Source organism: Diabrotica virgifera, chromosome 1, assembly GCF_917563875.1.
Source record: "Diabrotica virgifera virgifera chromosome 1, PGI_DIABVI_V3a".
In the NCBI taxonomy this organism is placed as follows: domain Eukaryota; kingdom Metazoa; phylum Arthropoda; class Insecta; order Coleoptera; family Chrysomelidae; genus Diabrotica; species Diabrotica virgifera.
The window spans coordinates 189,421,081-189,448,323 of NC_065443.1; the positions used below are offsets into that span (position 1 = coordinate 189,421,081).

The 27,243-nt window shown below is 34.7% G+C and overlaps 1 protein-coding gene across 2 annotated transcripts in view; it reads right to left on the reverse strand.

Annotated features, from left to right (window-relative positions):
* Positions 1-27,243, reverse strand: part of LOC114329229 (uncharacterized) — a 1,335,969-nt gene that overhangs the window by 22,492 nt on the left and 1,286,234 nt on the right. For both annotated transcript variants that reach the window (XM_050641873.1, XM_028278274.2), the window contains one exon: positions 7,901-8,072. In XM_050641873.1, coding sequence (XP_050497830.1) covers positions 7,901-8,072 — 172 coding nt within the window. The remainder of the gene's footprint in view (positions 1-7,900; positions 8,073-27,243) is intronic.

A 27,243-nucleotide genomic window follows, 5' to 3' on the forward strand; every position in this document is an offset into this window, starting at 1 on the left:
TTATTTCGTAACTTAACAATTTAAATAACATTTAATATCTTGTTTACGAGTTTGACAAAACCGGGTAGTCCGAAAATCGACAAAACCGGGTACCCGATTTTATCAGACCTGTTGTTACTTCCAGTTTCTGCAGTGGTTTTTTTGCTTTTAATTAACTACAACATGTCGCTTCTTCTGTTGAAGAAGCTAGTAGGAAAAATAAAAAAAAATCTCCAGTCGTAAAAAAATTAAAACTAAATGAACTGGACAAAAAAAAGAAAAAAACGTGGTAAAAAGGGCTGCAGCAAAAACAACATTTTGGAGAGTTTGAAGGAAGAAGATAATAATGACTATGCGTGTCTATATTACAATTAACTATTTTCAAATTATAATGCGAACGAAGGCTGGATAAAATGTGTGTCTTGCACCAAATGGGCGTATGACGCCTGTAGTGCCTATGATGATGTAGATGAAGTTTTTATTTGTGACTTCCTTTCATAGATTTTCGATTTTTGTTCACCTACTTTTAATAAATATTTTATTTTCTGCCCATTAGTCTTTTTACATGGTAATTAAGTTACTACCCGGTTTTATCATACCGGTTGGACAAAACCGGGTATTTTGCAATATTTCAGCACTGAAAAACCGGCCCTTAGAGGGAGGAAATAAACGGACGTAGGCTTCTAGACTAATCATAACAGCTGACGTAATGGTGACAGATGACGTTACAGACGCCACTGTGACTTATAATTTTAAATGGGACCCTTATGGCACGTAATACCTCGTTTGAAAGGTATTCAAAATACATAATATGCAGTCATACTAATTTTTTAAGTTGATTTTGATTTTGGTGAATAAATTAAATAAATGTAACATTGTAGTTTCGCATTTAATTAATAAAAATTCAAATGTCCGCCTATTGTTTTTTTGTACAAAAAGTTGACGTTATTCAGTTCTCTAGTAGTTTTTACGTGAATGTCAACCTTTTTGACAAGTAACCATAGGCGGAAGTTTGAATTTTTATTAATTAAATGCGAAACTACAATTTTATATTTATTTCATTTTCTTTATCAAAATGAGCTTAAACTCAAACAAAATTATTATGACTGAATAGGTATTTTCAATACATTTCAAACTAGGTAGCACTTGTCATAAGGTCCTATTTAAGAATATCTGTCACAGTGGCGCTGTAAAGTCATCTGTCACTATTACGTCAACTGTTATGACTAGTCAAGAAGCCTACGTCCGTTTATTTCCTCCCTCCAAATTTCACTATTATAGATATAACCGTTCAAAAGATACAAGGGGGGGAACGGACTTTTGATTAGCACTGTATATTCGAAAAGCTGGTGTTTTACACGAATTTTTAAAAATGTAATTCAATTGGTGACTAGTCGTGGTAAGTAAAGGGGGAGCTGGGAGCCAACAAATGCACGAGCTCAAAAACTAAATAAGCAACTTAACTACTATCAATTTCTATATCTCGGGATCTACTCAATGGATTTTGATCTTTTTGTTAATGGGTATGTACTTTTTGTATACATTACAAATATGCAATTTGTCTAGACATATTTAATTAATAAACAATCTAATTTGTTTAAACAATTTTTAAAAAAATTATTTCCCAAAAATCTATTTTTTTAATCATCATTATTAATCATAAAAAAAGTTAATGGTAGGGGAGCCCAAGCGGGGATTTTTGCAGATAGTCGAGCGCGTCAGAAAATCACATGGGGAGAAACCTTGTACTCTGTAAATGTACCCCTACCATAAATTGGATCTTAATACAGAGGAGTACGTTAAGAGGGGTCCGAAAAAAATCAATCCTTAGAAAAACTCGAAATCGTCAGATTAAGATGAGGTAAGTTACAGCTTGTTTACATGGGGCGGTTTGCCAACGTTTGACGCCGCGGTTTACCTGAATAACCCAACCGCCGCGGTTCAAGTTACATAGAAACAAATGCAACCGCTCAACATCGTACATATGGAATCGATCCGTCGTCAAACCGCGGCGGCTGTAAGTTTACTAGGGGAGGAATGAGACCGCCAGTCAATCGCTCTCATGTGTACGAAGCAAACGTCGGCTAACCGCGGCGTCAAACGCTGGCAAACCGCCTACATGAAAACAAGCCCTTAGGCCTTGTTCAGATAGGGCGGTTTGCCAACATTTGACGCCGCGGTTTACCTGAAAAACCCAACGGTCGCGGTTCGGTTTGCATCGTACACATGAGAGCGATTGACTGGCGGTCTCATTCCTCCCCTAATAAACTTACAACCGCCGCGGTTTGACGACGGATCGGTTCCATATCTACGATGTTGAGCGGTTGCATTTGTTTCTATGTAACTTGAATCGCGGCGGTTGGGTTTTTCAGGTAACCCGCGGCGTCAAACGTTGGCAAACCGCCCCATGTAAACAAGCTGTTAAGTACATGCAGAATAGCGTATTTTTCAAAATTCTGACGGTAAGGAAATGGGTGAGTCACAAAGTTTCACAAGAAAAAAGCGGATATTTTAAAAAATAAACGTCAGATAGAAAAACTAAAAAATACGTTTTCAATATTTTTCAGAAATCTATCGAATGATACCAAACACGACCCCGCACGAAGAGTAGTGGGGTAAATATAAAATTTTATATAGAAATCCCGCGATAATTCGCGAAGTGAACATCAGATCAAAAAATCGAAAAATACACGTATTCAATCTTTTTGAAAAATCTATCGAATGACACCAATCACTACCCCCACGGAGGTGGGGTGGAAGGTTATTTTAAAATCTTAAATAGGAGCACCTATTTTTTACTGCAAATTTAGATTCCTTACGTAAAAATAAGTAACTTCATTCGAGATATTTTTTCGAATTATGGATAGATGGCGCTATAATCGGAAAAAACGATTGTTGGAAATAGAAAATTAAATTTAAAAATGAAAAGTCCCCACTTAAATGGACAACTTAACTTTTTTGGTTTTAGGACCTAATATTCATAACCCAATAGGTCCCCATAACGCTCGAGTAACTGTAAATTTAGCATACTTTATTCCCCTACTCTAAAGTACATTTTAATAAATAAATTATCTTTAATAAATATTTATTTATTAAAAATAATTTATTTATTAAAGTGTACTTTAACTTTTTCTATTATTATTAATGATATGATTAAAAAATAGATTGTTGGAAGACAATTATTTTTTCAAAAATTGTTTCAACAAATTAGACTGTTAATTAAATATTAAATTTATAAACAAATTGCATATTTGTAATGTACGTAGAAGTTACATAGGTACATATTAAAAAAGAAAGATCAAAATCCATTGAGTAGATCCGGAGATATAGAAAATTTTAGTACATAGTTTGAAATTGCTTATTCGGTATTGATGAAAATGGCATCAAAAAAGTTCCTTAATTATTATAAACAAATTAGCTGTGAATAAAAAAAAACATGTCTAACTTTGGCCCAAATTGATATAGGCCAAATTTTTTTATTTGAAGATTCGAGTTAAAACATCAGCTTTTCGAATATGTAAATAGTATATTGTACAACAAGAGAGAAAAAAGACATGATTCTCACGAGCGCAGAAGTTTGTTGCCGCAAATCAAGTGAGGGAGAAATATGTCGTTATTTCACGTGTTGTACACTGTACTTTTTCTATGGATGCGTTTTTGTCAAGTGTTCAAACTTCAAAATTAAATAATTTAGGTGCTTTTATGTAGATTATATGCCAAAATTGAAAATGACAGAAAAAGTGTAATAATACTTCAAACACAAACAGATTAATTTCACGAACAGTGTTACACAGAATTACTAATGTTTGCACTTAATATTGGAAAATATTACTAATTTTATACATCATCATCAACCGGACACGTCCACTGCTGGACGTAGGTCTCCCTTAGCTCTTTCCATCTGTCTCTGTCTTGTACGGCTTGCATCCAGTTACTAATAACACGCTTCAGATCGTCGGCCCATTTGGTTGGTGGGCGTCCTCTGCTCCGTAGTGCTTCTTCTCGTGGCCTCCACTCGACAATACGTTTTGTCCATCGCTTGTCTGATAAATTGGCGACGTGTCTTGCCCAATTACTTGCTTCAGTGTCTTCAGACTTTAACGACGCAATTTTTTGGATAGCGTCTGTTATTTTTCTTCTACGACGTATTTCTTCGTTTGGGATTCGGTCTCTCAGAGAGACACCCAACATCTGGCGATCTATAGTCCTATGAGTTACGCGAATCTTGTTCACTACCATTTTTGTAAGTGTTAATGTTTCCGCCCCATACGTGAGTACAGGTAACATGCAGTGTTAAATATTTCAGGTCTAATATTTTCCGTTTGAGGCATATGGGTAAGTCCGATTTAATTCACCAAACGCTGCCCAAGCTAATCTTATGCGACGTGGGAGCTCATATGTTTGGTTGTATCTGCCCAACGGAATTTCATGTCTCAAGGAGGTACTTATAGAAGATGAAGTTTGCTCAATATCCCTTCCATCAACAACATTTACCACCAGATTATTATTTGCGTCCTGTTCATGTTAAAAAAATTTAAAGAAAATAATTTTGTACAGAATTGTACTAATTATTAATATATTAAAAAGCCATATTTCCAACCGACATTTCCTACTCAAGCAATGTAATGAATACACACGCCTAAGACCAATAAAAGCCGGAGTTCCACGAGGAAGTGTTTTGGGACCGATATTGTACTTGCTCTACACTGCTGACCTACCGACAAGTAACAGAACAACGTGTGCAACTTACTCTGATGACACAGCATCCAGAACCCTTCAAAAAGACCTTATAATATCCAAAAATGGCTTAAAAAATGGAAGATAAAGGCGAATGAGAGTAAATCCACCCATGTAAAATTCACCATGAAAAATCAAACATGTCCATCTGTAACTATGAATTAAACACAACTCCCACAAACAGACACTGTCGAGTACCTAGGAATCCACTTTGATAGGAGATTTACTTGGCAAAAGCACATTTTCACAAAAAGAAAACTAGGAATAAAATTTCGAGAAATGTACTGGTAGGTCTGGATACCGCGTATGAAAAAAAAGTTGATTAATAGCAAGCTGAAAATTTGTTAATAGCTTAAGGGTGTCTAGTCGCATAAACTTTGATATATGGGAACACTGGAACAGGGGCAGTTTTAATTGTGGAACAGGTTAAAAATTTGGAACGGTCAGACCACGAAAACGGCACATTTATTTTGTCCGACAGAACAGACTTAAACTCTCCGAAAAGAGATTAAACTCTCATGCAAAAATCAGACTGCTATTTATCACCAAATGGGCGTTTTAATGAGTGGAACATGTAGAATATGTCAAATGACAGGAATTATGACAGGTGATAAATAGCAGTCTGATTTTTGCATGAGAGTTTAATCTCTGTTCGGAGAGTTTAATTCCGTTCTGTCGGACAAAATAAATGTGTCGTTTTCGTGGTCTGACCGTTCCAAATTTTTAACCTGTTCCACAATTAAAACTGCCCCTATTCCAGTGTTCCCATATATCAAAGTTTATCCGACTAGACACACTTAAGCTATTAACAAATTTTCAGCTTGCTATTAATCAACTTTTTTTTCATACGCGGGATCCAGACCTATGGATCATCGATCGTAAATCTCAACTATCTCTTGAAAACAAACTGCTAATATATAAAGCTATATTAAAACCAGTGTGGACCTATGGTATCCAAATTTGGGCCAGTCAAACAATCCTAGAAATACTGCAGAGATTCCAGAACAAAGTTCTTAGAACAATGCTGAATGTACCTTGGTACGCGCCAAACTATGTGATAGAGAAAGACCTCAATGTGTCATCCATAAAAACAGTAATAACAGAATATTACAAAAAATATTCCAAGACAATAAAGTAGAATTTCATCCAAATGATATACGACGCTAGCAACCTCACTGATGACCACCATAATGATGTACGTCGCTTGAAGAGATTCAAAGTATTGGGCATAGGAAAAAGATTCGAATAATCTGTGACAACTAAACTTATTTTAACTTGTTTTAATTTAATTTATGTAAAGAGGGTGATTAGAGGTGAAGAGGGTGATTAGAGGTAAAGACGGTGTGCTTTTAGGAGAAACAACAGAAAAATTGAACAGATCGGCAGAGTATTTTGAAGAACTATTAAATGTAAATAAACAAGCAGAACCCCCAGAAAATAAAACAACATCCACAGGATAACGCAGAACAACAACGTGAAGAAGAACCTACACTACAAGAAGTAAAAGAAGCAATATTGAAGCAAAAAAATAACAAAAGCGCAGGAGAAAGCGGAATACCGGCAGAGATTTTTAAAGCAGGAGGAGAAAAGCTGCAAGAAAAAATTTTCCGACTAATATTAACAGTCTGGCAAAAAGAGGAAATGCCGCAACAATGGAACAATTCACTCATCTGTCCAATCTACAAAAAAGGTGATGAAACAAGTTGCGAAAATTATAGAGGAATATCACTATTAGAAGTGGCCTATAAAATACTTGCAAAAATCATCCGAAATAGATTGCAAAAGGAGGTAAATAAGGTCACTGGAGAATACCAAGGAGGTTTTAGACCAGGAAGATCAACAACAGATCAAATATGTTTATTAAAACTAATACAGAACAACAGCTACGAACAAAATTTGGGACTACACATGTTGTTCATTGACTTTAAACAGGCTTACGACTCAGTAGACCGCGATATGCTATATGAAGCAATGAGATCCTTAGGTATTTCAGGAAAGCTGGTTAAATTAGTGAGAATGACGCTCAACAATACAAAAAACAGGATAACAATGGAAGGAAATTTTTCAAAGCAATTCACAGTGAATAAAGGACTGAAACAGGGTGACCCTCTATCCACAGACTTATTTAACTTGGTACTAGAGCACATAGTAAGAAGGATAAAAATTAGTACAAGCGGTACCATATTTAACAACAGACAGCAGTTTATAGCTTATGCTGATGATCTAGTCATCCTAACAAGAACAAAGGAACATCTCCAAAAAATATTCCAAAAGTTCGAAGCGGAAGCAAAAAGGTATGGATTAAGAATCAACCAAGGGAAATACCAAGGAGATGAATATAAATTTAAGGAAGTATCAGAATTCAAATACCTGGGTGGGAGTGACTGTAACCAATACTGGAAGGGAAGAAAAAGAAATAGATAAAAGATTATTGAAGGGAAGTCGAGTTGTAGGTGCCTTAAACACGATATTAAAAGCAAAAAATGTATCAATAAACGCGAAAATCAGAATGTACAAAACGATAATACGGCCCACAGTGTTGTATGCGAGCGAAACGTGGGTAATGAATCAACAAGAGGAGAAGAAGATACAGATATGGGAAAGGAAGGTCCTGAGAAAGATTTTTGGAGGTATACAGATAGCGGAGAAAACCTGGAGGAGACGAACAAATGAAGAAGTAACGAGGATGTATGGGAGACCAAAAATAACGACAAAAATACGAGCCCAAAGAGTTAGATGGCTGGGACATATTACTCGAATGCCAGAAAGTAGAAACGTCAAACGAATATTGAATGACAGAGCATTGGAAAAAAGGAGACGAGGTCGCCCAAGGAAGAGATGGTTAGAGGCTGCAGAGAGGGATTTAGAAGAAATCGGGGTGAAGGACTGGAGAAAGAGTGCAGAGGATCGAAAAGAATGGAGAAATATTATCCAGAATTTAGAAGCCGTAGGCCTATAAGGCCTGTTAGCGCTGTATATATATATATATATATATATATATATATATATATATATATATATATATATATATAGGGTGATCACTGGATCTCCCTCTACAGGTCAAATTTTCAATTTTTGTCAAATAATTTACCTATTTTTCTTAGTTAAGGACAGATTGTAAATATTACAATATTTTCAATTAAAAAAAAGTTATTACACTTGCTGAAATTGATGTAATACTTACTCGCAATTATAAAGAAGGGAGTCTCCGATTCTGACAGTAAAACACGTTGCATCGTTGAGGCAATACCAAGTAGCATACGCCGGCGGACATGGGTACGTGGGGAATGTGATATTGGGCCGAGGTGTTGTAGCCGGCGGCCTAGGTTTTGGTGTCGAGCGAGAAGAACACGCATCTAAAACAATTAAAGATATAAAGTAAAGATATAAATTTATACTAAATAAAGTGTGAACAATTAGAATCGTCAAATAAAAAGCAAAAAGCAATGCCTTTTTGTATATTCTAGTTGTTCCTATTATTATGCCTTTCTACCTGGTTATATAGCTATACATATCATTTGAATTAAACAAAAATTTTGAATAAATATTAGATTATATAATTTGTTTTTAAAATAGGAGTAAACTCAAGACATATTCACACACAATATTGTCACTAGAAAAATATCCAGATTCATCTTCTTTTTTGGTTGACAAATGATGTAATGCAACCGCAGACACGTGTTTCTGACTCCTTAGTCGTCATCAGTACGGTATAGCCAAGTTAGAAAAAGGTGGAATTTTAACTTGGGGAAGGATCACTACAGGAGCAAGTGCCCAATTGTGGCAAAAATGCTAGAAGACCCCGTTGGATTCAGGGCTACAACTAACACAGCCACACTAAGGAACTACAGCTACCTGAGGTAGCTGTATGTTGGAACCAACATTCTGGTGACAACCTAAATCCTTGCTCTCTAAAATTTGTAAAATTTGCAAAGTTCATTTGCAACGCAAATGAACGATGAATGAAGCAGGCTAGAGGGAATCTACAATATGCATTCAACTCCCGTCAATTTATCTACGTAAAATTCTATCGACTGTTGATCCCGTATACTCATAATAGGAGTTTACTTAATGTTTTTGTTACTTTTTAGCAGTTCATGTATTAAAATCAGATCATCTTTTTAATTTAAGCCACCTAAACTTAAAAAACAAGTGTATTCCCTGAAAGAAAAAACATTTTTAAATATTCATGACTCACTTAATAATCATCAACTATTCAAGATTATGCGCTCTCGTATGACATGTGTTAGGGAAAGAATCATTTACAGATTCTTAAATGAAAGAAAACAAGGAACTGTTGTTGAACCAAAAAAAAATGAAGGAAAAAAGGAAAACAATAAATTGCTTGAAATTCATGACTTTTGCAGCAACGTCCTTTGAAGAAAAGTTCATTCATTCTTATACAATAAACAAGCATGTATATCCCAACAATTGGCCAACTATTAAACGTAATTAGAGATAATAACTGACTTTAGTCGAGGTAAGTTATGGAAATTGCTTCGATAAATCGGTTTTCGCTATGAAATGGAAAGCTCATATTGAACTATATGAACCACGATGTTATCATGATGACATTGACCATGATGGGGGTCTATGAAACGAAGACAGTGTGAGTAGCGGCGAAATATGACAATTTTGTCGATTCTTTGTAACGTCAGTGTCATCTTTTGTGTAACAAATTTATCAAAAATGTTAAATAATTGTTGCGCAAGTATTTAATTGTTCGAATAATCGGTAATCCAGTAGTCAGTATTGGAAAACCTATAAGACTAATAACAATTCGCTAAAGAGTTCTAAAAACAACAATTCTTTTTATATAAATGCAGACTAACAATCTAAAAATTAAAGAAATAACTCAGAAAACACAATAAAAATTAGAGCGTGGCACTTGCGGAGTGCCGACAGAAGTGAATACTTCTTATAGATTCGATTATATTCAAATCCACGAGGAAAAATTTCCTGTAGTTGGCTGTATACCATTACAAAAACATAAAATCTTTTATAAAAGGTATATTTGTTAAAATCCCTATACAGGGCTACATCAAAGACAGAACTAGTTTTCGATCGGTTGACCGATCATCATCAGTGCAATCTTAGAATCTACATGCAAGCCACCAAAGTACAAATAACAGGGTAAAAACCCTTTACAATTGATCCGTCCGATGTACTTGCTTCCGTACAGTCATGATGTGAACTTGTCAGATAGAGCTCATTGGTACCTCGGGCGAAAAACATTGGATATCTTAATCATCCATGTTATAATTCACTTCTCTGTCATATGTTCCGATGACGGATCAATTGTAAAGGGTTTTTACCCTGTTATTTTTACTTTGGTGGCTTGCATGTAGATTCTAAGATTGCACTGATGATGATCGGTCAACCGATCGAAAACTAGTTCTGTCTTTGATGTAGCCCTGTATAGGGATTTTAACAAATATACCTTTTATAAAAGATTTTATGCGATTATATTCGGTTGGATTCCATTCGATTAGATTTAATTTTGAAGATAAATGGGCGATTTTGGAGATAAATTCCAAAACAGGTCGATTTTTATTTTTGAATTATGATTTTTTGGCATGTATATTAGGGTGCATCGAAAAATGCGAAAAAAATTTTTGTTGCGATGGAAAAGTAATACCTCACAAAAGTTGCCCAATCAACTGTTAAACATTTTGGTAAAATTTTTCGAAATTGAAAAATATCTTCTGCCCCCCCCCCCACAAGACAATTAAAAATTTTGAAAAAATGTTTTTTTTTATTAGTCATTCAGCCAGTTGCGATAATATACAATCCTATCCCTAATACAAAATTAAACAGAATCAATATAATAATACAATAAATAACACAATACAATAATAATACAATAAAAAAATGATGAACTTCTGATAAAGTGATATAACATTTATGATAAAAAAGGATGCAAATCTGAACATAAATCATAAAAAAATGATGAAAATCATAAAAAAATGTTAACAGACGAAAAAAATTTTATTTTGACACGAAAATGTAATAGCTCACAAAAGTTGCCTAACACACTATTTAGTATTTTAGTAAAATTGCGTTGAAATAAAAAAATATTTTCTGCCCCCACGGCAACTAAAAATTAGAAAAAATACATTAACATGCGAATTTATTTTGTAAGGGAAATGTAATACCTCATAAAAGTTGAATAAATAAATTCGGTTTAAAATAAAAATGTATACCATTTTTATTCAGTTGCAATGCGAAGGCAAAACAATCTTACTTTTCAATTAGAATACGGAGCGCAGTCCAGTCCTCTGAATCGCGATTCTCGGCTCTTATTGGAGCTTCATCGGAAAGAACGTAGGCACTGTTCTCCATACCCTAATTGACTAGCGTCGAGAGCTTTTCCCACCCATTGCAACCGAAGTGAAGGTATTAGGTGACTAGCGTCATCTGGCAATTGAAAGATGAAGTTAGTTTTCAATCCTAATAGCAAAATTAATAATATTGAAAATATTAAAAATATTACTAAAAGATTTTTAAATTGAAAACTTATTGGTACATTTCCCTGGTGACACCTCCAAGGCTTCTACAATTTGCAAGCCAAATGGATGCTGCAGTGAAGACAAAGGGAAGGAATTCTACACTATGCAATTCACATCCCCCGTCTGCAGCTCGGTAAAGTTCCAACGGAAAATGCACCTGGTTACTCTACGGAGTAATACGACTATAAAATAAAAATGTATACCATTTTTATTCAGTTGCAATGCGAAGGCAAAACAATCTTACTTTTCAATTAGAATACGGAGCGCAGTCCAGTCCTCTGAATCGCAGCCCTGAATAGGATTGAAAACTAACTTCATCTTTCAATTGCCAGATGACGCTAGTCACCTAATACCTTCACTTCGGTTGTAATGGGTGGGAAAAGCTCTCGACGCTAGTCAATTAGGGTATGGAGAACAGTGCCTACGTTCTTTCCGATGAGGCTCCAATAAGAGCAGAAAATCGCGATTCAGAGGACTGGACTGCGCTCCGTATTCTAATTGAAAAGTAAGATTGTTTTGCCTTCGCATTGCAACTGAATAAAAATGGTATACATTTTTATTTTATAGTCGTATTACTCCGTAGAGTGACCAGGTGCATTTTCCGTTGGAACTTTACCGAGCTGCAGACGGGGGATGTGAATTGCATAGTGTAGAATTCCTTCCCTTTGTCTTCACTGCAGAATCCATTTGACTTGCAAATTGTAGAAGCCTTGGAGGTGTCACCAGGGAAATGTACCAATAAGTTTTCAATTTAAAAATCTTTTAGTAATATTTTTAATATTTTCAATATTATTAATTTTGCTATTAGGATTGAAAACTAACTTCAAATTCGGTTTAATTTGGAAAATATTTTCTGGTTTCACAAGGCAATTAAAAATTTTACTTAAGGAAAAGTACACTCAAACATTCTTTTTATAACAAAACAGCTTAAGTCCCTGAAGTCATCCAAGTTTTTTAATACTAAAATAAATATAAAGCAAAGTACAAAATTACTATAATTTTAAAATAGTGCATTAGGTATATAAATATTACAAACATTATGGTAAAAGCATTCTATTCGAAGATGTCTTCCGATTTAGCGTTAAAGTAAGGCATAGTTTTTCTGGAATCAATTCGCGTTTTTATAAATCCATCCCTCGAATACGATCCACAAACTGCTAGAGAAGCTTGTGTCACAAGCTTGACACATTGTTCTAAACATTGTTTGTGGCAGTGATATTTCTCAATCTCAATGTTAAAGGGGCCTAAGTTAGGATTCTTAATAAAATCTCGCAGATTGTCACTCGAAAATCTAGAGAATATAATATGTGATCTAATGCCAATGACAACTAATGGTCATTGGCATGGTAGGTACGGTAAATTTTTACAGTTAGGTATCTAGTGTCATGTGTAGTGTGTGTGTTGAGTAAGTGTCTTGTTACTTTGCAAAGTCGACGTCATTGTCTTTGCAAAGAGACGCTAATTGTATCCGAACGTCTGCGGTCCCTCCGACGAGTACCGATCTCACGAGGACAGAAACTATTTTCATTTATTAATTTATAATAAACGAAAAATCCCTGACCCTGGTGAGATTCGAACTCACGACCTTTCGGATTTTTCGATCCAAAGGTAGGCGCTCTTACCACTGAGCCACGCAGGGGGTTGCTAGTTAATTAACACAAAGTAGTCCTCTGAATCAAAATTTATATAGGAGAAAGTTTGAAAATCCTCACGTTTTTTGATTTGGTCAATGTATATCATACTATGTTAGGGTTGTAGGGTTGTAGGGTTGTGTTATAGAGGTAGCACCTTTTATCGGAACGACCACATCAAGCGTCATAGACGGGAGATGGTTCTTGATAACTGGTCCTCATAAGACAACTAACTCTCACTTATGGCTCCACGTGCCACACCCCGGGCAACTGCATTGGTCTGCAGGCTAAACTAAGTGAGGGTAGCCAGATATGGCGATAATTTCACCGAGTGATTGCCGGTATAAGCAATCTCCCACTTACCGACCAACGGCTTCGGGCGGATGAGTTAGTAAGTGGTAGGGCACTCTTTTGTCCTGGGGTTGAGAAATCGGCCTCGAAGGCGGATGAACAAAAAAAAAACGGTCAACGGCATAAGGATGTAGAAGGCAAGGGGAAACCACTACATTAAAGATCATATACGGATATCCCTAGTACAATTGTCATGGCTGTACAAAAAAGTAACTCTGTTACTGATCATGGATATCGGAGACCAAGATCCGGCAGGGGAGGCAAATCACAGATAGACCACAGGGCCTCTCAGGTCGATATCAAACGAAATCCCTGTGAAATACCCATCAGTAACACATCGTCCAAAAAGAAGACTAAAATCGACAAAAAGTGCATGAAGGTAGGCACGTGGAATGTTAAGTCAATATACCAAGCAGGTAAAGTCCATAATGTCATTCAGGAAATGGAAAGACTTAACATAAAAATATTAGGATTAAGTGAGACCAGATGGCCCAATTCAGGTGACATATTAGTAGGCCAAACAAAGATATACTACTCTGGTAATGACAATGACCCAAATCACTGGAACGGGGTAGCGATATTAGTTGATAAAACCACCCAGAAATTTGTAACTGGCTTCTTACCCATCTCGGATAGAGTTATGATGGTAACACTCAAAACAGCCCAGTCTAGAGTCAATACAATTCAAGTATATGCTCCCACAGCAGATAAATCGGATGAAGAGCTCGAACAGTTTTATAACGAATTACAACAAGCTTTAGAAGTAACCAAGTCTAGAGACGTTACAATAGTAATGGGAGATCTAAATGCAAAAATCGGTAGAGGAAGTCAAGGTGATTTTATTGGAAACTTTGGACTGGGCACTCGTAACGAGAGAGGAGAAAGATTGGCTCAATTCTGCCAAGAGACCGATTTTATTGTCACGAATACTTATTATGATCTGCCGACCAGGAGACTCTATACATGGAAATCACCAGCAGACAACCAACATAACGTCATCAGAAACCAAATTGACTACCTTCTCATCTGCAAACGATACCGAAATTCCATAAAATCAGTAAAATCATACCCTGGAGCTGATGTGAGATCAGATCACAACCCAGTTGTAGGAAGGTTTAGAATTAATCTAAAGAAGCCTGTGGTTAAAACTAAAGTAGAGACGATACAAGTATCTCGTTTGAGAGATCCATCAACAAAAGAGCAAGTCACACTAAAAATTAAAGAAGAGCTCACCAAAATAGAAATTATTCCTACTGAAGATGCGAACAGGAAATGGCACATGTTAAAAGATGCTCTTATCCGCACATGTGAGACAACACTTACACCTAAACCAATTTGAGAATAAAAATGAATGGATGACCGAGGAGATTCTAGATCTCATGGAAGCAAGGCGATCTTATAAAACCAAAGACAAAAACATGTATAATATTATACACACAGAAATAAGGAGAAAGATCAGAGAGGCAAAGGAAAGATGGTATAGTGACAGATGCGCAGAGATTGAACAGTTGGTAGAGAAACATGATAACTTAAACCTTCATAAGAAAATTAGTGAAATAACAGGCACTAATATTAAGAAAAAATCAAACATACTGCTGGATAAAAACGGAAAAATAATAATAGACGTCGGTGAAAGGCTTAAAAGATGGCAGGAATATATTCAAGAGCTATTTAAAGACGAACGGACTGAAATAGTACTAGAGCAGGAAAAGTTCGACAACGGCCCAGACATAACAGCAGATGAGGTACTAGAGGCGATAAAGCGAACAAAGAACAACAAGGCAACAGGTCCTGACCAAATACCTGTAGACATAATACGGTTAATAGAGGACCAGCAAATTGGAATATTGGTCGACTTATTTAATACAATATACAGTACAGGAATCATTCCCAGAGATTGGCTGCTGTCAACGTTCATAACACTGCCAAAAAAACCAAATGCAAAAGAATGCCAAGACCACCGGATAATAAGTTTAATGAGTCATACACTCAAAATATTTTTAAAAATTATACACCGGAGAATACATAACAAACTTGAGCAGGACATAAGCGACACGCAATTTGGATTTAGAAATGCAATGGGAACGAGGGAAGCCCTGTTCGCTGTAAATGTACTTGTGCAAAGGTGCATGGATGTTAATCAGCCAGTATACCGGGTGGTGAATTGGAAAGCGGGCCATAGGAAACTCAATGTAAAATTCTAAGCTGTTAAATTCCTGCTTCCCTAATTATTTTACATCAAAAGTCATCAGAAACTATTTGTAGAGAATTGAAATCTCTATTGAAAACAACTGTTAATATTGTTCTATGAACAATAATTATTCAAAATTTTGTAAAAATATAATACAATTTTCAGAGTAATACGCCAAAGCTAGGCCACACACAATACAATAATGTGTATAAGATTGCATTTGTTGACAATGAATTTATTATATTAACAATTAGAACTGTCAATTTTTTTAATTATTTTATCATTTTTTGTTTAAAACACAATAAAGTTGATAAGATACCCTTAGTTAAGGAGAAAGTATTAATAATAAAGATATTTTCTTCAGTCAATAATGTGCTCACTGTCAGTTAAATAGTAACGTGTGGCCTAACATACCCACACATACCTACTGCGGTAAATACATTATATTTTTCAAAATTTTGGAATGTGTTTAAATCGTAGAACAATTGTAACTTCTGTTTTTAATACAGATTTCAATCCTCTACAAATAACTTCTCATGACTTTTGATGTAAAATAGATAGGGAAGCAGGAATTCAACAGTTTAGAATTTTACATAGAGTTTCCTATGGCCCGTTTTCCGATTCACCACCCGGTATATGTGTTTCTTGGATTACAACAAAGCCTTCGATAAGGTCAGACATAACCGCCTTATCGAATTACTTGAAAAGAAAAACTTAGATATGAGGGACATCAGGATCATTAGTGCTATCTATTATAATCAGATCGCTGTGGTAAAAGAGAACAACGCCTTTTCAAATGAAATACGTATTGAGAGGGGCGTCAGACAGGGCTGTGTCCTGTCTCCTACTTTGTTCAATTTGTATTCAGAGGAAATAATCCAGGAAGCACTAGAAGACCTAACCACGGGAATAAAAGTAAATGGTCGACCAATCAATAATATACGGTTTGCCGACGACACTATTTTATTAGCCGAATGTCTTGAGGATTTACAACAAATGGTTGACAGAGTGGTAGAAGTCAGCCAAGAAAACGGACTGTCCCTAAACACAAAAAAGACACAATTTATGGTAATCACAAAAGTTCAACAGCGCCAAGAAAGCATAACAATACATGGAGAACAAATTAAAAAGGTTGAAAAATATAAATATTTGGGTACAATAATTAATGAAACTAATGAGTACACAGAAGAGATTAAAGCAAGAATAGGACAGGCAAGAAATGCTTTTAACAAACTAAAAAAAGTACTCTGTAGCAGGGACATTACAATTTCTTTAAAGATAAGACTTCTGAGATGCTACGTGTTCTCCGTATTATTCTATGGGTTGGAGGCTTGGACATTAAAGAAGGATGTTTCGGACAGATTAGAAGCCTTCGAGTTATGGGCCTACAGAAGAATATTAAGAATAAGTTGGGTGGATAGAGTCACGAATATCGAGGTGTTGAGAAGAATGGGAAAAGATAAAGAGGTTTTAAATACAATTAAAGTCAGAAAACTGCAATATCTGGGACATGTTATGAGGGGCGAGCGTTATAACTTGTTACAATTGATAATGCAAGGAAGAATACAGGGTAGAAGGAGTCGCGGAAGAAGACGCATCTCCTGGTTAAACAATTTGAGAGCTTGGTTTAATTGCACTTCTGCTGATCTCTTTAGAACAGCGGTATCGAAAGTGCGAATTGCCGTGATGGTTGCCAACCTTCTTAGAGGAGATGGCACATGAAGAAGAAGAAGATATCATACTATTGACGTCATCCACTTGGGCGTGATAACGTAATCGATGTTTTTTAAATGAGAATAGGGATCGTGTACTAGCTCATTTGAAAGGATATTCTGAAGACATTCTGAGTTTCGACCAACCATGTATACTAAAATTAAAAATTTCGCACTATTAATGTTTAATATAGTAGATCATACTATAAATCATTTGAACATAAATACACATTTTGATGTCAAATCACTACAATTCTACATGGTGTGAATTTTGCTACGAAATTAACAAAAAAACGTAATTATTTTTTAAATTACCTCGTATAATATTACAAAATCCTATATTTTAATAAAGAAGACATCGAGGAGAATCAAAAAACCTAAAAATATAGCGGGTATTCCATTTAAAAAAACATTAGTTTGTGTCACCCTATCAATAAAGGTGGTCCTGTATGCTTGAAAATATTTTTAAAGTATGGTACTGTCTGTGCCACAACTTTTACCTAAATAACCTTTTTTCGTATCTTTTATGGCAAACGAGTAATTGGACCTCCTAGCACTAATGCCCCACCCTGTATATATTATGCTTTCTTTCAAATAGTGAAAAGTATGGAGCAGATTATGACCCAGATTCTAATCCATATAGACGACAAACATTTTTGTGCAGTAACCAACATAAAATAACCTTTAATCAACCGTATTCCACAAATACAATACTGTATATACCTAATCCAATCTACTCTAATGCCGTTTATTTATGCTATTTTAAGAAATCACTAGCTCGAAAAAGTAACAAATACTGATTTCAAGAATGACATTTGTTTGATTTTGTACAATGGACAGTTTCGAATAGTTGTAGGTATAAAAAAACAGGTGTTCTTGGGGTAGCACCTGCAAATATATAAAGTGCAAATAATGTGAGTACAGTCCTATAATCATGTTAACATAATAGATATTAGTTTTGAATAAATTTTAAAATGATTAAATATTCGAGAATAAGGACTTGGTACCGATATTTTTTAAAATATCATACAGAAGTAAAAACTTTGGTTTGTACAATGGTATAAAAAGTTTATTAAAAACTACTAAAAAGTCATCCAAACGGATTTCAAAACGTTTTCGATCTAGATCAGATCATCTTCAGTGCGTTCTGCTTAGTAAGGTACCTGAATACAATATGCCCATGTTGGTAATATGCCCATTTCCATTTTTTGCTTTAATATTTGATATTCGGCGAAGGAGGCGCTGGACACACTGAACGCCTAATATAACTAAGCCCGTGACCGACCGCAAGGTTAGTTGTGAGCTTGCCGTGGTGCAGTCAAGTTGTACGTGGTTTTTAAGAGCGTGTTTATAAAAATTGACGTCGGTTTTCACCTATGTTTTGCACTTAAACGTTTTAATTTGTCTACGACATTAAGTGATTTTAGTCTGCCATAGAGTACTTAAAATGTAAGTAAAAATAAAATATAATATGATTCAAAATGTTTTTATAATTTAAGAAAATGTATTAATCATCATGTGCTAACAATATGCCCATAGTGTATGCTGACAATTTGCTCAAGTGGGCATATTGCCAGCTTATTATAACAGTTAATTTATTGATTTTTTTTTGTTTTAGATAACATGCCTCGTGTCAGAAATAAGGGGATACGGTCGCAATGGAGCAATCAACAGCTAGAATCCGCAATTGCAGCAGTAATGAATGGAATGTCATACAATGCGGCAAGTCAAAGGTATAATATTTCTAGCCGCACTTTGAAACGCTATGTAGAAAAAAAATAGTACCAAAAAGGCAAAAATGGGGAGAAAGACTATTTTGAATATAGATCAAGAAAATGAATTGTCTCGACGAATTGTTAGATTGGCAGAAGTTGGGTATCCCCTTAGCAATAAAACTTTGAAAAAATGTGTGTTTACTTATTGCGAACAAAACAATTTGCCACACTTTTTTTCACAAGGGACCAAAATGGCTGGACGTTATTGGTTAAAAGGATTTTTGCAAAGACACCCTGAAATATCGATAAGGAAAGCACAAAACATGAATCCTGCTCGGGCGCAAAAACTGAACAAGTTCATAGTACAAGACTATTTTGACAAATTAAGGGGTGTACTTCAAGAATTAGATTTAATCGACAAACCTGAAAGAATTTACAATGTGGACGAGAAAGGCTGCAGACTCAGTCTGCATCATCAACAGACCGTTCTAGCAAAGAAAGGCGCGAAACGCGTACATTTGGTTGCTCCGGAACATGGGGAAAATATAACTGTTGTTAGCTGTGCTAACGCCAATGGCACCACCATTCCTCCTGCCGTTTTGTTTAAAGGACGGCGCATGAAGCCCGAATGGAAAGATAATTTGCCTCATGGCACGTTGGCGTTGATGACCCCTAAAGGCAGTATGAATGTGGAAACCTTCATTATTTGGTTGGAGCATTTGGCAAAATATAAATTGGAGGGAAAGTGTCTTTTAATATTTGATGGAGCCTCATGTCACTTAGATATTTCAATTGTCGAAGCTGCCGAGAAATATCAAATAACCCTTCTGTGTTTGCCTAGCAACACAACTCATGAGCTCCAGCCGATGGACAAAGCTGTGTTTCGTTCCTTTGAACACCACTGGGACGAACAAGTGTTGTTGTATTGGACCAAATACAAAGAACGTACTTTAACAAAGCAGCGATTTGGGGAAATATTTTCGATAGTGTGGGACAAGGCATTGACACCTTCTAACATTAAATCTGGCTTTTCTGCAACAGGAATATTTCCTTATAACCCCGATGTTATACCTGAAGTTGCTTTTGCCCCAAGTATATTATCAGAAATTGAGAACATTGATCCCACTCCGATTAATGTACGCCAGAAAACACCATCTCCTACTCCAGGCTGTTCATATAACTCCTCTCAACAAAAAAGTGTACCAAAATATCAAAAGACCCAAGATTACAAAAAAAAAGAAACCTAGAACTGAAACATCATCAAGTGATAGTGATAGCGGACCCATTAATGTAAGCCAGAAAACACCTTCTCCTATTCCAGGCTGTTCATATAACTCCTCTCAACAAAAAAGTGTACCAAAATATCAAAAGACCCAAGATTACAAAAAAAGGAAACCTAGAACTGAAACATCATCAAGTGATAGTGATAGCGGACCCATTAATCTGCGCCAGAAAACTCCACCACCTACTGCAAGCTATTCAAAAAGCTCTTCCCAACAAAACTGTTTGCCACAATACCAAAAGACGCAAATTCACATGAAAAAGAAGTCTAAAACACAAACTTCATCAAGTGAGAGTTCTGGCAGTTATACTTCGGAATCAGAAGACAGCGGCGAAGAAGTTGAATTGGCAATAAATCCGTTTCATAAAAAAAAGGAAACTTTCCTTATGAATTCTGATAAAAATGATTTGGTGGTTCATAACAAAGAGAATAACAATCTTCGAGAAGAGAAAAGTAATATTGAAGAAATAAAAACTTGCCAGGGCAAAACTTTGGACACATCGTTTACGGATATGCTTGAGACTCCGGCAAAAATTGAGAAAAAAAATACACAAAATAGAAAGAAGGCAATAAATAGCAGAGCTATAGTGGTAAAAAAATGTATTTTCTACCGCTAGCACAGGTCCACGAACAGATATAAATAAAGGCACGAAACAAACTCTACCGGGTTCTTTGGTAAAGAAAAACAAAAAATCAGAAGACGTAGCGAAATGGTTTTGCAAAATTTGCGACAAAGCTGAAATAAAAGACATGCGACTATGCTTTATATGTGTACAGTACGTTCATGAAGAATGTGTAGGGCTGACAAAATTCGATAAGGAATCCTTTACCTGTCCTGATTGTACTGGACCCCACAATAATGTTCCTTAATTTTAAGTTATTTTAGTTAAAAATTGTTTATTTTGACATTTTAGTTTTTACAAAAAGGGTTGTTTAATATCTTTGTTTGGTTACATGTTTTTTATAGTGTCAATAAATATAAGATTTTGTAAGTATATGATTTAATTTAATATTTATTTCCATATCTTTTAGTGTTTTAAGTACGCACATATTATACCTTCACTCGACTGGGCATATTACCTTCAAGGGTTGGCAATATGCCCAGATTGAGGGTTTTTTTTTAAAAAAAAATTTCGATATGAAAAAAAAAATAATTGCAAAACAATACAATAACTAGCGATGCTAAAACACCTAAACATTGGTATAGTGTTAAAAAATATATGAAAAATATATTTTTGTAGCAATAAATCCAAAAATTCCCTTAACATGGGCATATTGTATTCAGTTACCTTAGATGAAACTAGCACACTTATAAAATTGGTAACATCGAGATATATGATTTACATGTTCTTAATATGATAATTGTAGCGACTCCAAGTCGATGTTAAAATTATATTTGTTAAAAGTGCTCAAAGGGCAACATTGTTCCCTGCTCGATAGTCTGTGTCCATTGAACTGGCAAGAACCACACGTTCTTATCGAGCAGTTAACCATGTTGCCCTTTGAGCACTTTTAACAAATATAATCTTTTAACATCGACTTGGGAGTCGCTACAATTATCATATTAATAACATGTAAATCATATATCTCGATGTTACCAATTTTATAAGTGTGCTAGTTTCATCTACTAAGCAGAACGCACTGAAGATTATCTGATCTAAATCGAAAACGTTTTGCAATCCATTTGGATGACTTTTTATTAGTTTTTTAATAAACTTTTTATACCATTGTACAAACGAAGTTTTTACTTCTGTATGATTTTTTAATTATGGTATACAGCCAGCTACTGGGTATTTCCCATTGATTTCTATATTTTTTAATTTAAATTATATTTTTATAATGCATTAGATCAGCGTTTCCCAAATGGTGGGTCTCGACCCGGTACCGCGCCACGAAAGCAAAATGCCGGGTCGCCTTGCCTGGCCGTTTCACATCTTGCCTTTCAAGTCCGCACTCTGACTGACGCACAGTGGTTCCAAATTCCGAAAACGTGGTCATGAACCTTTAAAAGCGTATATTGTTTATACATTTCGGAATTACTTTCGTTCTTAGGGGTTTTTGGCATCGCTGATTACGAATCTGACATTATTTTTTTTGAAAAACAAAATGGCTGATCCAAAATGGCGGAAATAAATTGAAAGTGTCAATCAAAGCGCAAATTTTTTTGTCAAATTTGGTATTTAATTTAAGGTCGTTGATAACAAATCTAACATTACTTTTTATTAACACAAATGGCGGATCCAATATAGCCGAAAGAATTTCGAAAATTTTATTTTAAGTGGATATGGGTTTAAAAATTTATATTATAAGGGGTTTTTAAAATTGCTGATCACCAATACATTTTGATTATGAAGTACAATATTCAAAACCTATTACTTATGTACAACCACCCAATAAATACTCCACAATCGCCAGAATCATGTAATATGTGTCATTTTCCACTTTTGTATTCAAACAACTGCCAGCGATGCATTGGCAGTTATAGGCAGCTAAACCAAAGTGATTCTGTATCTTCTTACAATATATTTTAAAACTAATAAACATTAGTCGCAGAATTATGCAGAATTTTGTACTTTTTGAATGTATCTTTACAAAATTTTGATTATTTCAAGTATATTTTCACTATTTATGTAGTAACAAATTTAAGGCATTTATTGTTACTAAAACTTAAGTTAACTTACATCTTACATTACAACATACTTAAAAAAGAAGAATCTGCTTTATAGCGATAAAATTGATAAACCACAAAACTTTTTTCAGCGTTTTAAATATACGCGTTCTTTTAGACTTTCTCTGCCGGCCAAAATAACCTCGGACATGGCTCACTTGTTCCTGAGCTGTGAACCACAATACATCCAGTCTGATCCTTATACCTGCGTATTACGATTTTACGATAGTATGAGAAAACAACTGTAAACATGAAAATCTCTAGATAGGGACTTTTTCTTCGCCTCATTACCACGTTTTCAGCATTTGGAACCACTGTGTGACGCCACTGCTATCTTTGTGATATTTTTGACTTCTTGTACCGAGGACTGGCCAAGTACCTAAGAAGTGGAGGCCATGAAACTACAAGAAGAAGAAGAAGACTTCTTGTACAATTTAAATATGACATTACAAGGTGGCACTGTAACTGTATTTAAAGTACAAAAGGAGGTGGAAGCTGCAACAAGCTGCAACGGAAGCAGGAAATTACAAAGCTTTTACAAAGCTAACAGAACTACAAAAACTATAACTTCGAGTAAAACGCGAATTCATTCATTATCGGATGAAATTTCAGCGGCTTTCAAAAGGAACACCTGCTAGGACTGGAGGCAAATCTGAAGAAATATCTCCCCCCCCCCCCTCCCACCCACGGCAACAAAGCATGGATAAGGAAGGACATTAAATACTGAGTCAGTAATTGAACTATCGTGTTGTAAGGCACTCAAAGACATATTGACAAAATACCACTGATTTTCTTAATTCCGTTTGAAGTACGTTCTTTAACGGTAAAATATTGCAAAACCTCTAAATTTTAAAGAACCGCTTGGATTGACATGCAATTTGGCATACACATCGCTAACAAGTCAAAGAAAAAAAGTGATATTGTGCCGATATCTGCTTTTGTCCCGAAGGTGGTTTTCACCCCCTCTTGGGGGTGAAAAAATATTCGTCCAAAGTAAGTCCGGAAATGGATAAACTAACTAATTTTAAGTAACTTTTGCTCTATAGAGTTTTTCACTAAGTCAATACTTTTTGAGTTATTTGCCAGTGAATATGTTCATTTTTTCCACAAAATAACCACGCTTTTAGACGGTTTTTCGCAAATAACTCAAGTAGTAAGTATTTTGTCGAAAAAACATTCTCAGCAGAAATATAGCCTGTAAAAAATATAGCCTGGAAAAATTAAAAAAAAATGGTGTATATATCACATCTCTGTACCTAGTAGAAGCAGAGTTATAGCTAATTAAAAATAGGTTCATATTCGTCAAATTCCAAATGGAATACTTTAATGTGAAATAACCAAAAATGAAGCACATTTCGGGGAAAACTGATTACCAACTTATTTAAAGTATTTAAAAAAAAAAGCTTCATTTTTGTTTTATAAAAAAATTTCTAGCATCAACAGTAAACAAGTTACGCTCAAAATAAAGTTAGTATCTTTTTTTTGGTTAAAAAATCGGGAAAATCACCCCCAATTAGTATCTCAAATGAACTTAATCGTTACGACTTTACAAGTTTCTTGACTCGTGTATGTATTGTATATATTATGATCTGTAGGTTTCATCGGTTCAAAGTCCTTATTTTTGAAAGGGATGTAAATAAAAGGGGTTGAACGAGTCACTGATCACGAATGTATGCAAATTTAGAAACACCAAATCTTAATCAATTTTTGTCTTACAGAAAAACAAAAAATACATTATATTCAGAAAAGCAATGATGACTTTTTTTGTTTTTCGAGATTTTTGGTATCTATAACAATTCTTAAGTTATTTTGAAAAAAAACATATTTTTCAAAATAAAATTTTTAAAAAATTTTACTTTAAATCAAATTTTTTCAAAAATAAGCACTTTGAATCGATGGAATTTACAGATTATATAAACACAACATAAGAAAAATAATTTGTGGAGCGGTAACGATTAATTTCATTTAAGTTGCTAATTAGGGGGCGGTCTTTCCGATTTTTTTTTGCCAAAACAAAAAAGACCAACTTTATTTTGAGCGTAACTTGCTTAAATTTATTGCTAGAAATTTTGTATAAAAACAGAAATAAAGCTTTTTTTAAACAATTTAAAAAAGTTTAAATGGGTTTTCTCCAAAAATGCTTAATTTTTTGGATATTTCACTTCGAAATATTCTATTTGAAATTTGGTGAATATGAATCTATTTTTCATTGGCTATAACTCTGGTTCTACGAGGTCCAGAGACCTAACGTGTACACCATTTTTTTACTTTTTCACAGGCTATATTTTTGCTAAGAACGTTTTTTCGACAAAATACTTACTTTCTGAGTTATTTGCGAAAAACCGTCTAAAAATGTAGTAATATTGTTGAAAAATAAACATATTCACTCCCATATAACTCGAAAAGTGTTGACTTGGCGAAAAAGCTCTATAGAACAAAAGTTACTTAAAATTAGCCAGTTTATCCATTTCCGGACTTATTTTGGACATATATTTCTTCACCCACAAGAGGGGGTGAAACTCACCCCCAGGGCAAAAGCACACATCGGCACAATATCACTTTTTTCTTTGACATGTAAGCTATGCGTATGCCAAATTTCATGTCAATCCAAGCGGTTCTTTAAAATTTAGAGCAAAAACCGTGAAAGAATGTACTATTGTTACGACTTGTAAGTGTGAGGCAGGGTTTTTAACACCAGTTTTCCTCAAAAATAAGTATAGAAAATGTTTGGAAGGACCTGAGGATAAAATGAACATTCTTTCCTCCAAACGTGAAGTTTTTAGTTAACCAGAAACAACTGCATACTTCTTGTTTGAGCTAATGATTCTTTATTAAAATATTATAAAACTATAATAAATATGATGTCTTGTACACACATACCATGGTATATAAAAAAAATTAATTGGCCACGAAGGATAAGCATAAAAATAACCGGGCCACGGAAAAATAAGTTTGGGAAACGCTGCATTAGATACTATATAGGTATCATAAAATGATATATTCATTGGACCATTTTCTTTTGGTCTTGTACTAGATGTGAAAATATATGGCTTGTGCTAGGACTATTTTGATAGGTATTTGATATTAAACATTATCTTTTTATGATCAAGTTTTGCTAGTAGGAAACTGCTTCCCTAATTGATTATTCTAAGTCATAACTAATTTCGAATAAACAAAACCATCAAATACTATAAACTATAAACAGATCGGAAATAAAATCTCTGAATAATAGCCGGTTACTCATCCCCGGACTTCCCCCTAGTAGGGGAAAAAGAAAAAACATAAATTTACAAAAAATCTTTACTCCGTAGAAAAAAATGTTTCAAACAAGAAATGTAGCTGAGAGAATTTTGAACAAAAATGTTAATTAGCAGTTTTTGTGTAGAATGGACCGTTTTCTCAAGAAACAACGCTTGAAGTGACCGGCGATTTTGAATGTCAGTTGCGCGCGAAATAAATATTTTTAATAAAATGTGTATCAACTTAACCGTAAAAATTCGATATCTGTTAATCAGAGCAAAGTATCGACATATTATGTATTTCAAATGTCTCATAATTATTGTTACCAAAACTCAATCCAAATTTCATGTTATACATACATTTGACTAGGGTCTGACAATGGAAATTCCACAGTGACCGTTCAATGGAAGTATTTAACAAATTTCATTGATCATGAGAATAAAAAAAATGGCAAAAATCGTGCAACGTTTATTTGTTTAACAGTTTTATAGAAACTTACTTAATTTTCGGGAAAATGCAAAAATTGTTTGCAAAAGCTGCACTCATTCATCTTTAAAACGTCTTCATGTTTAAAATTATGATTTTTGTCGATAGAACACTCTGATCAAAAGATATCGAATTTTTACCGTCAATACCGTCATAAGTTGATACAAATTTTATATAAAACATTGATTTCGCGCGCGTAACTGATATTAATCAAAATCGTGGGGTTGTTTCTGAGAGAACGTTGCATTCTACACAAAAAGTGCTAATAAACATTATTATTCAAATTTATCTCAGCTACATTTCTTGTTTTGAAATATTTTTTTTCTACGGCGCGGCGTAACGATTCTTGGTAAATCGATCTTTTCCGTCTTACGAGGGGCGCTTTAGGGGGAAGTCCGAGAGTAGGAGTAGCAAACTTTTTTGCATCTTTTTTGGGGTCACATAATTAACATTTCTTAGCAATGTTCAGCTTGTTCGTATAATTTTTAGATGTTCAGTGGCATTTTAGTCTCTTTCGTCTCTTTTCGACGACTTCTAATATATTACAATAATTTGAAATGAACATTGTATATATAGTCCAGAAAGCCACTGCGCATCCGCTAGGAAAAATATTCCGATTCGGATTTTTTGTACAAGCTTACTCAAAAAGGACCGCTTTTAACAAATTTGCATGTTGCCAGGACCAAAAGTGGGTCAAAATTTTTTTAAACGTTTTTTTTTTGTTTTTTCCTAAAGTTATTTT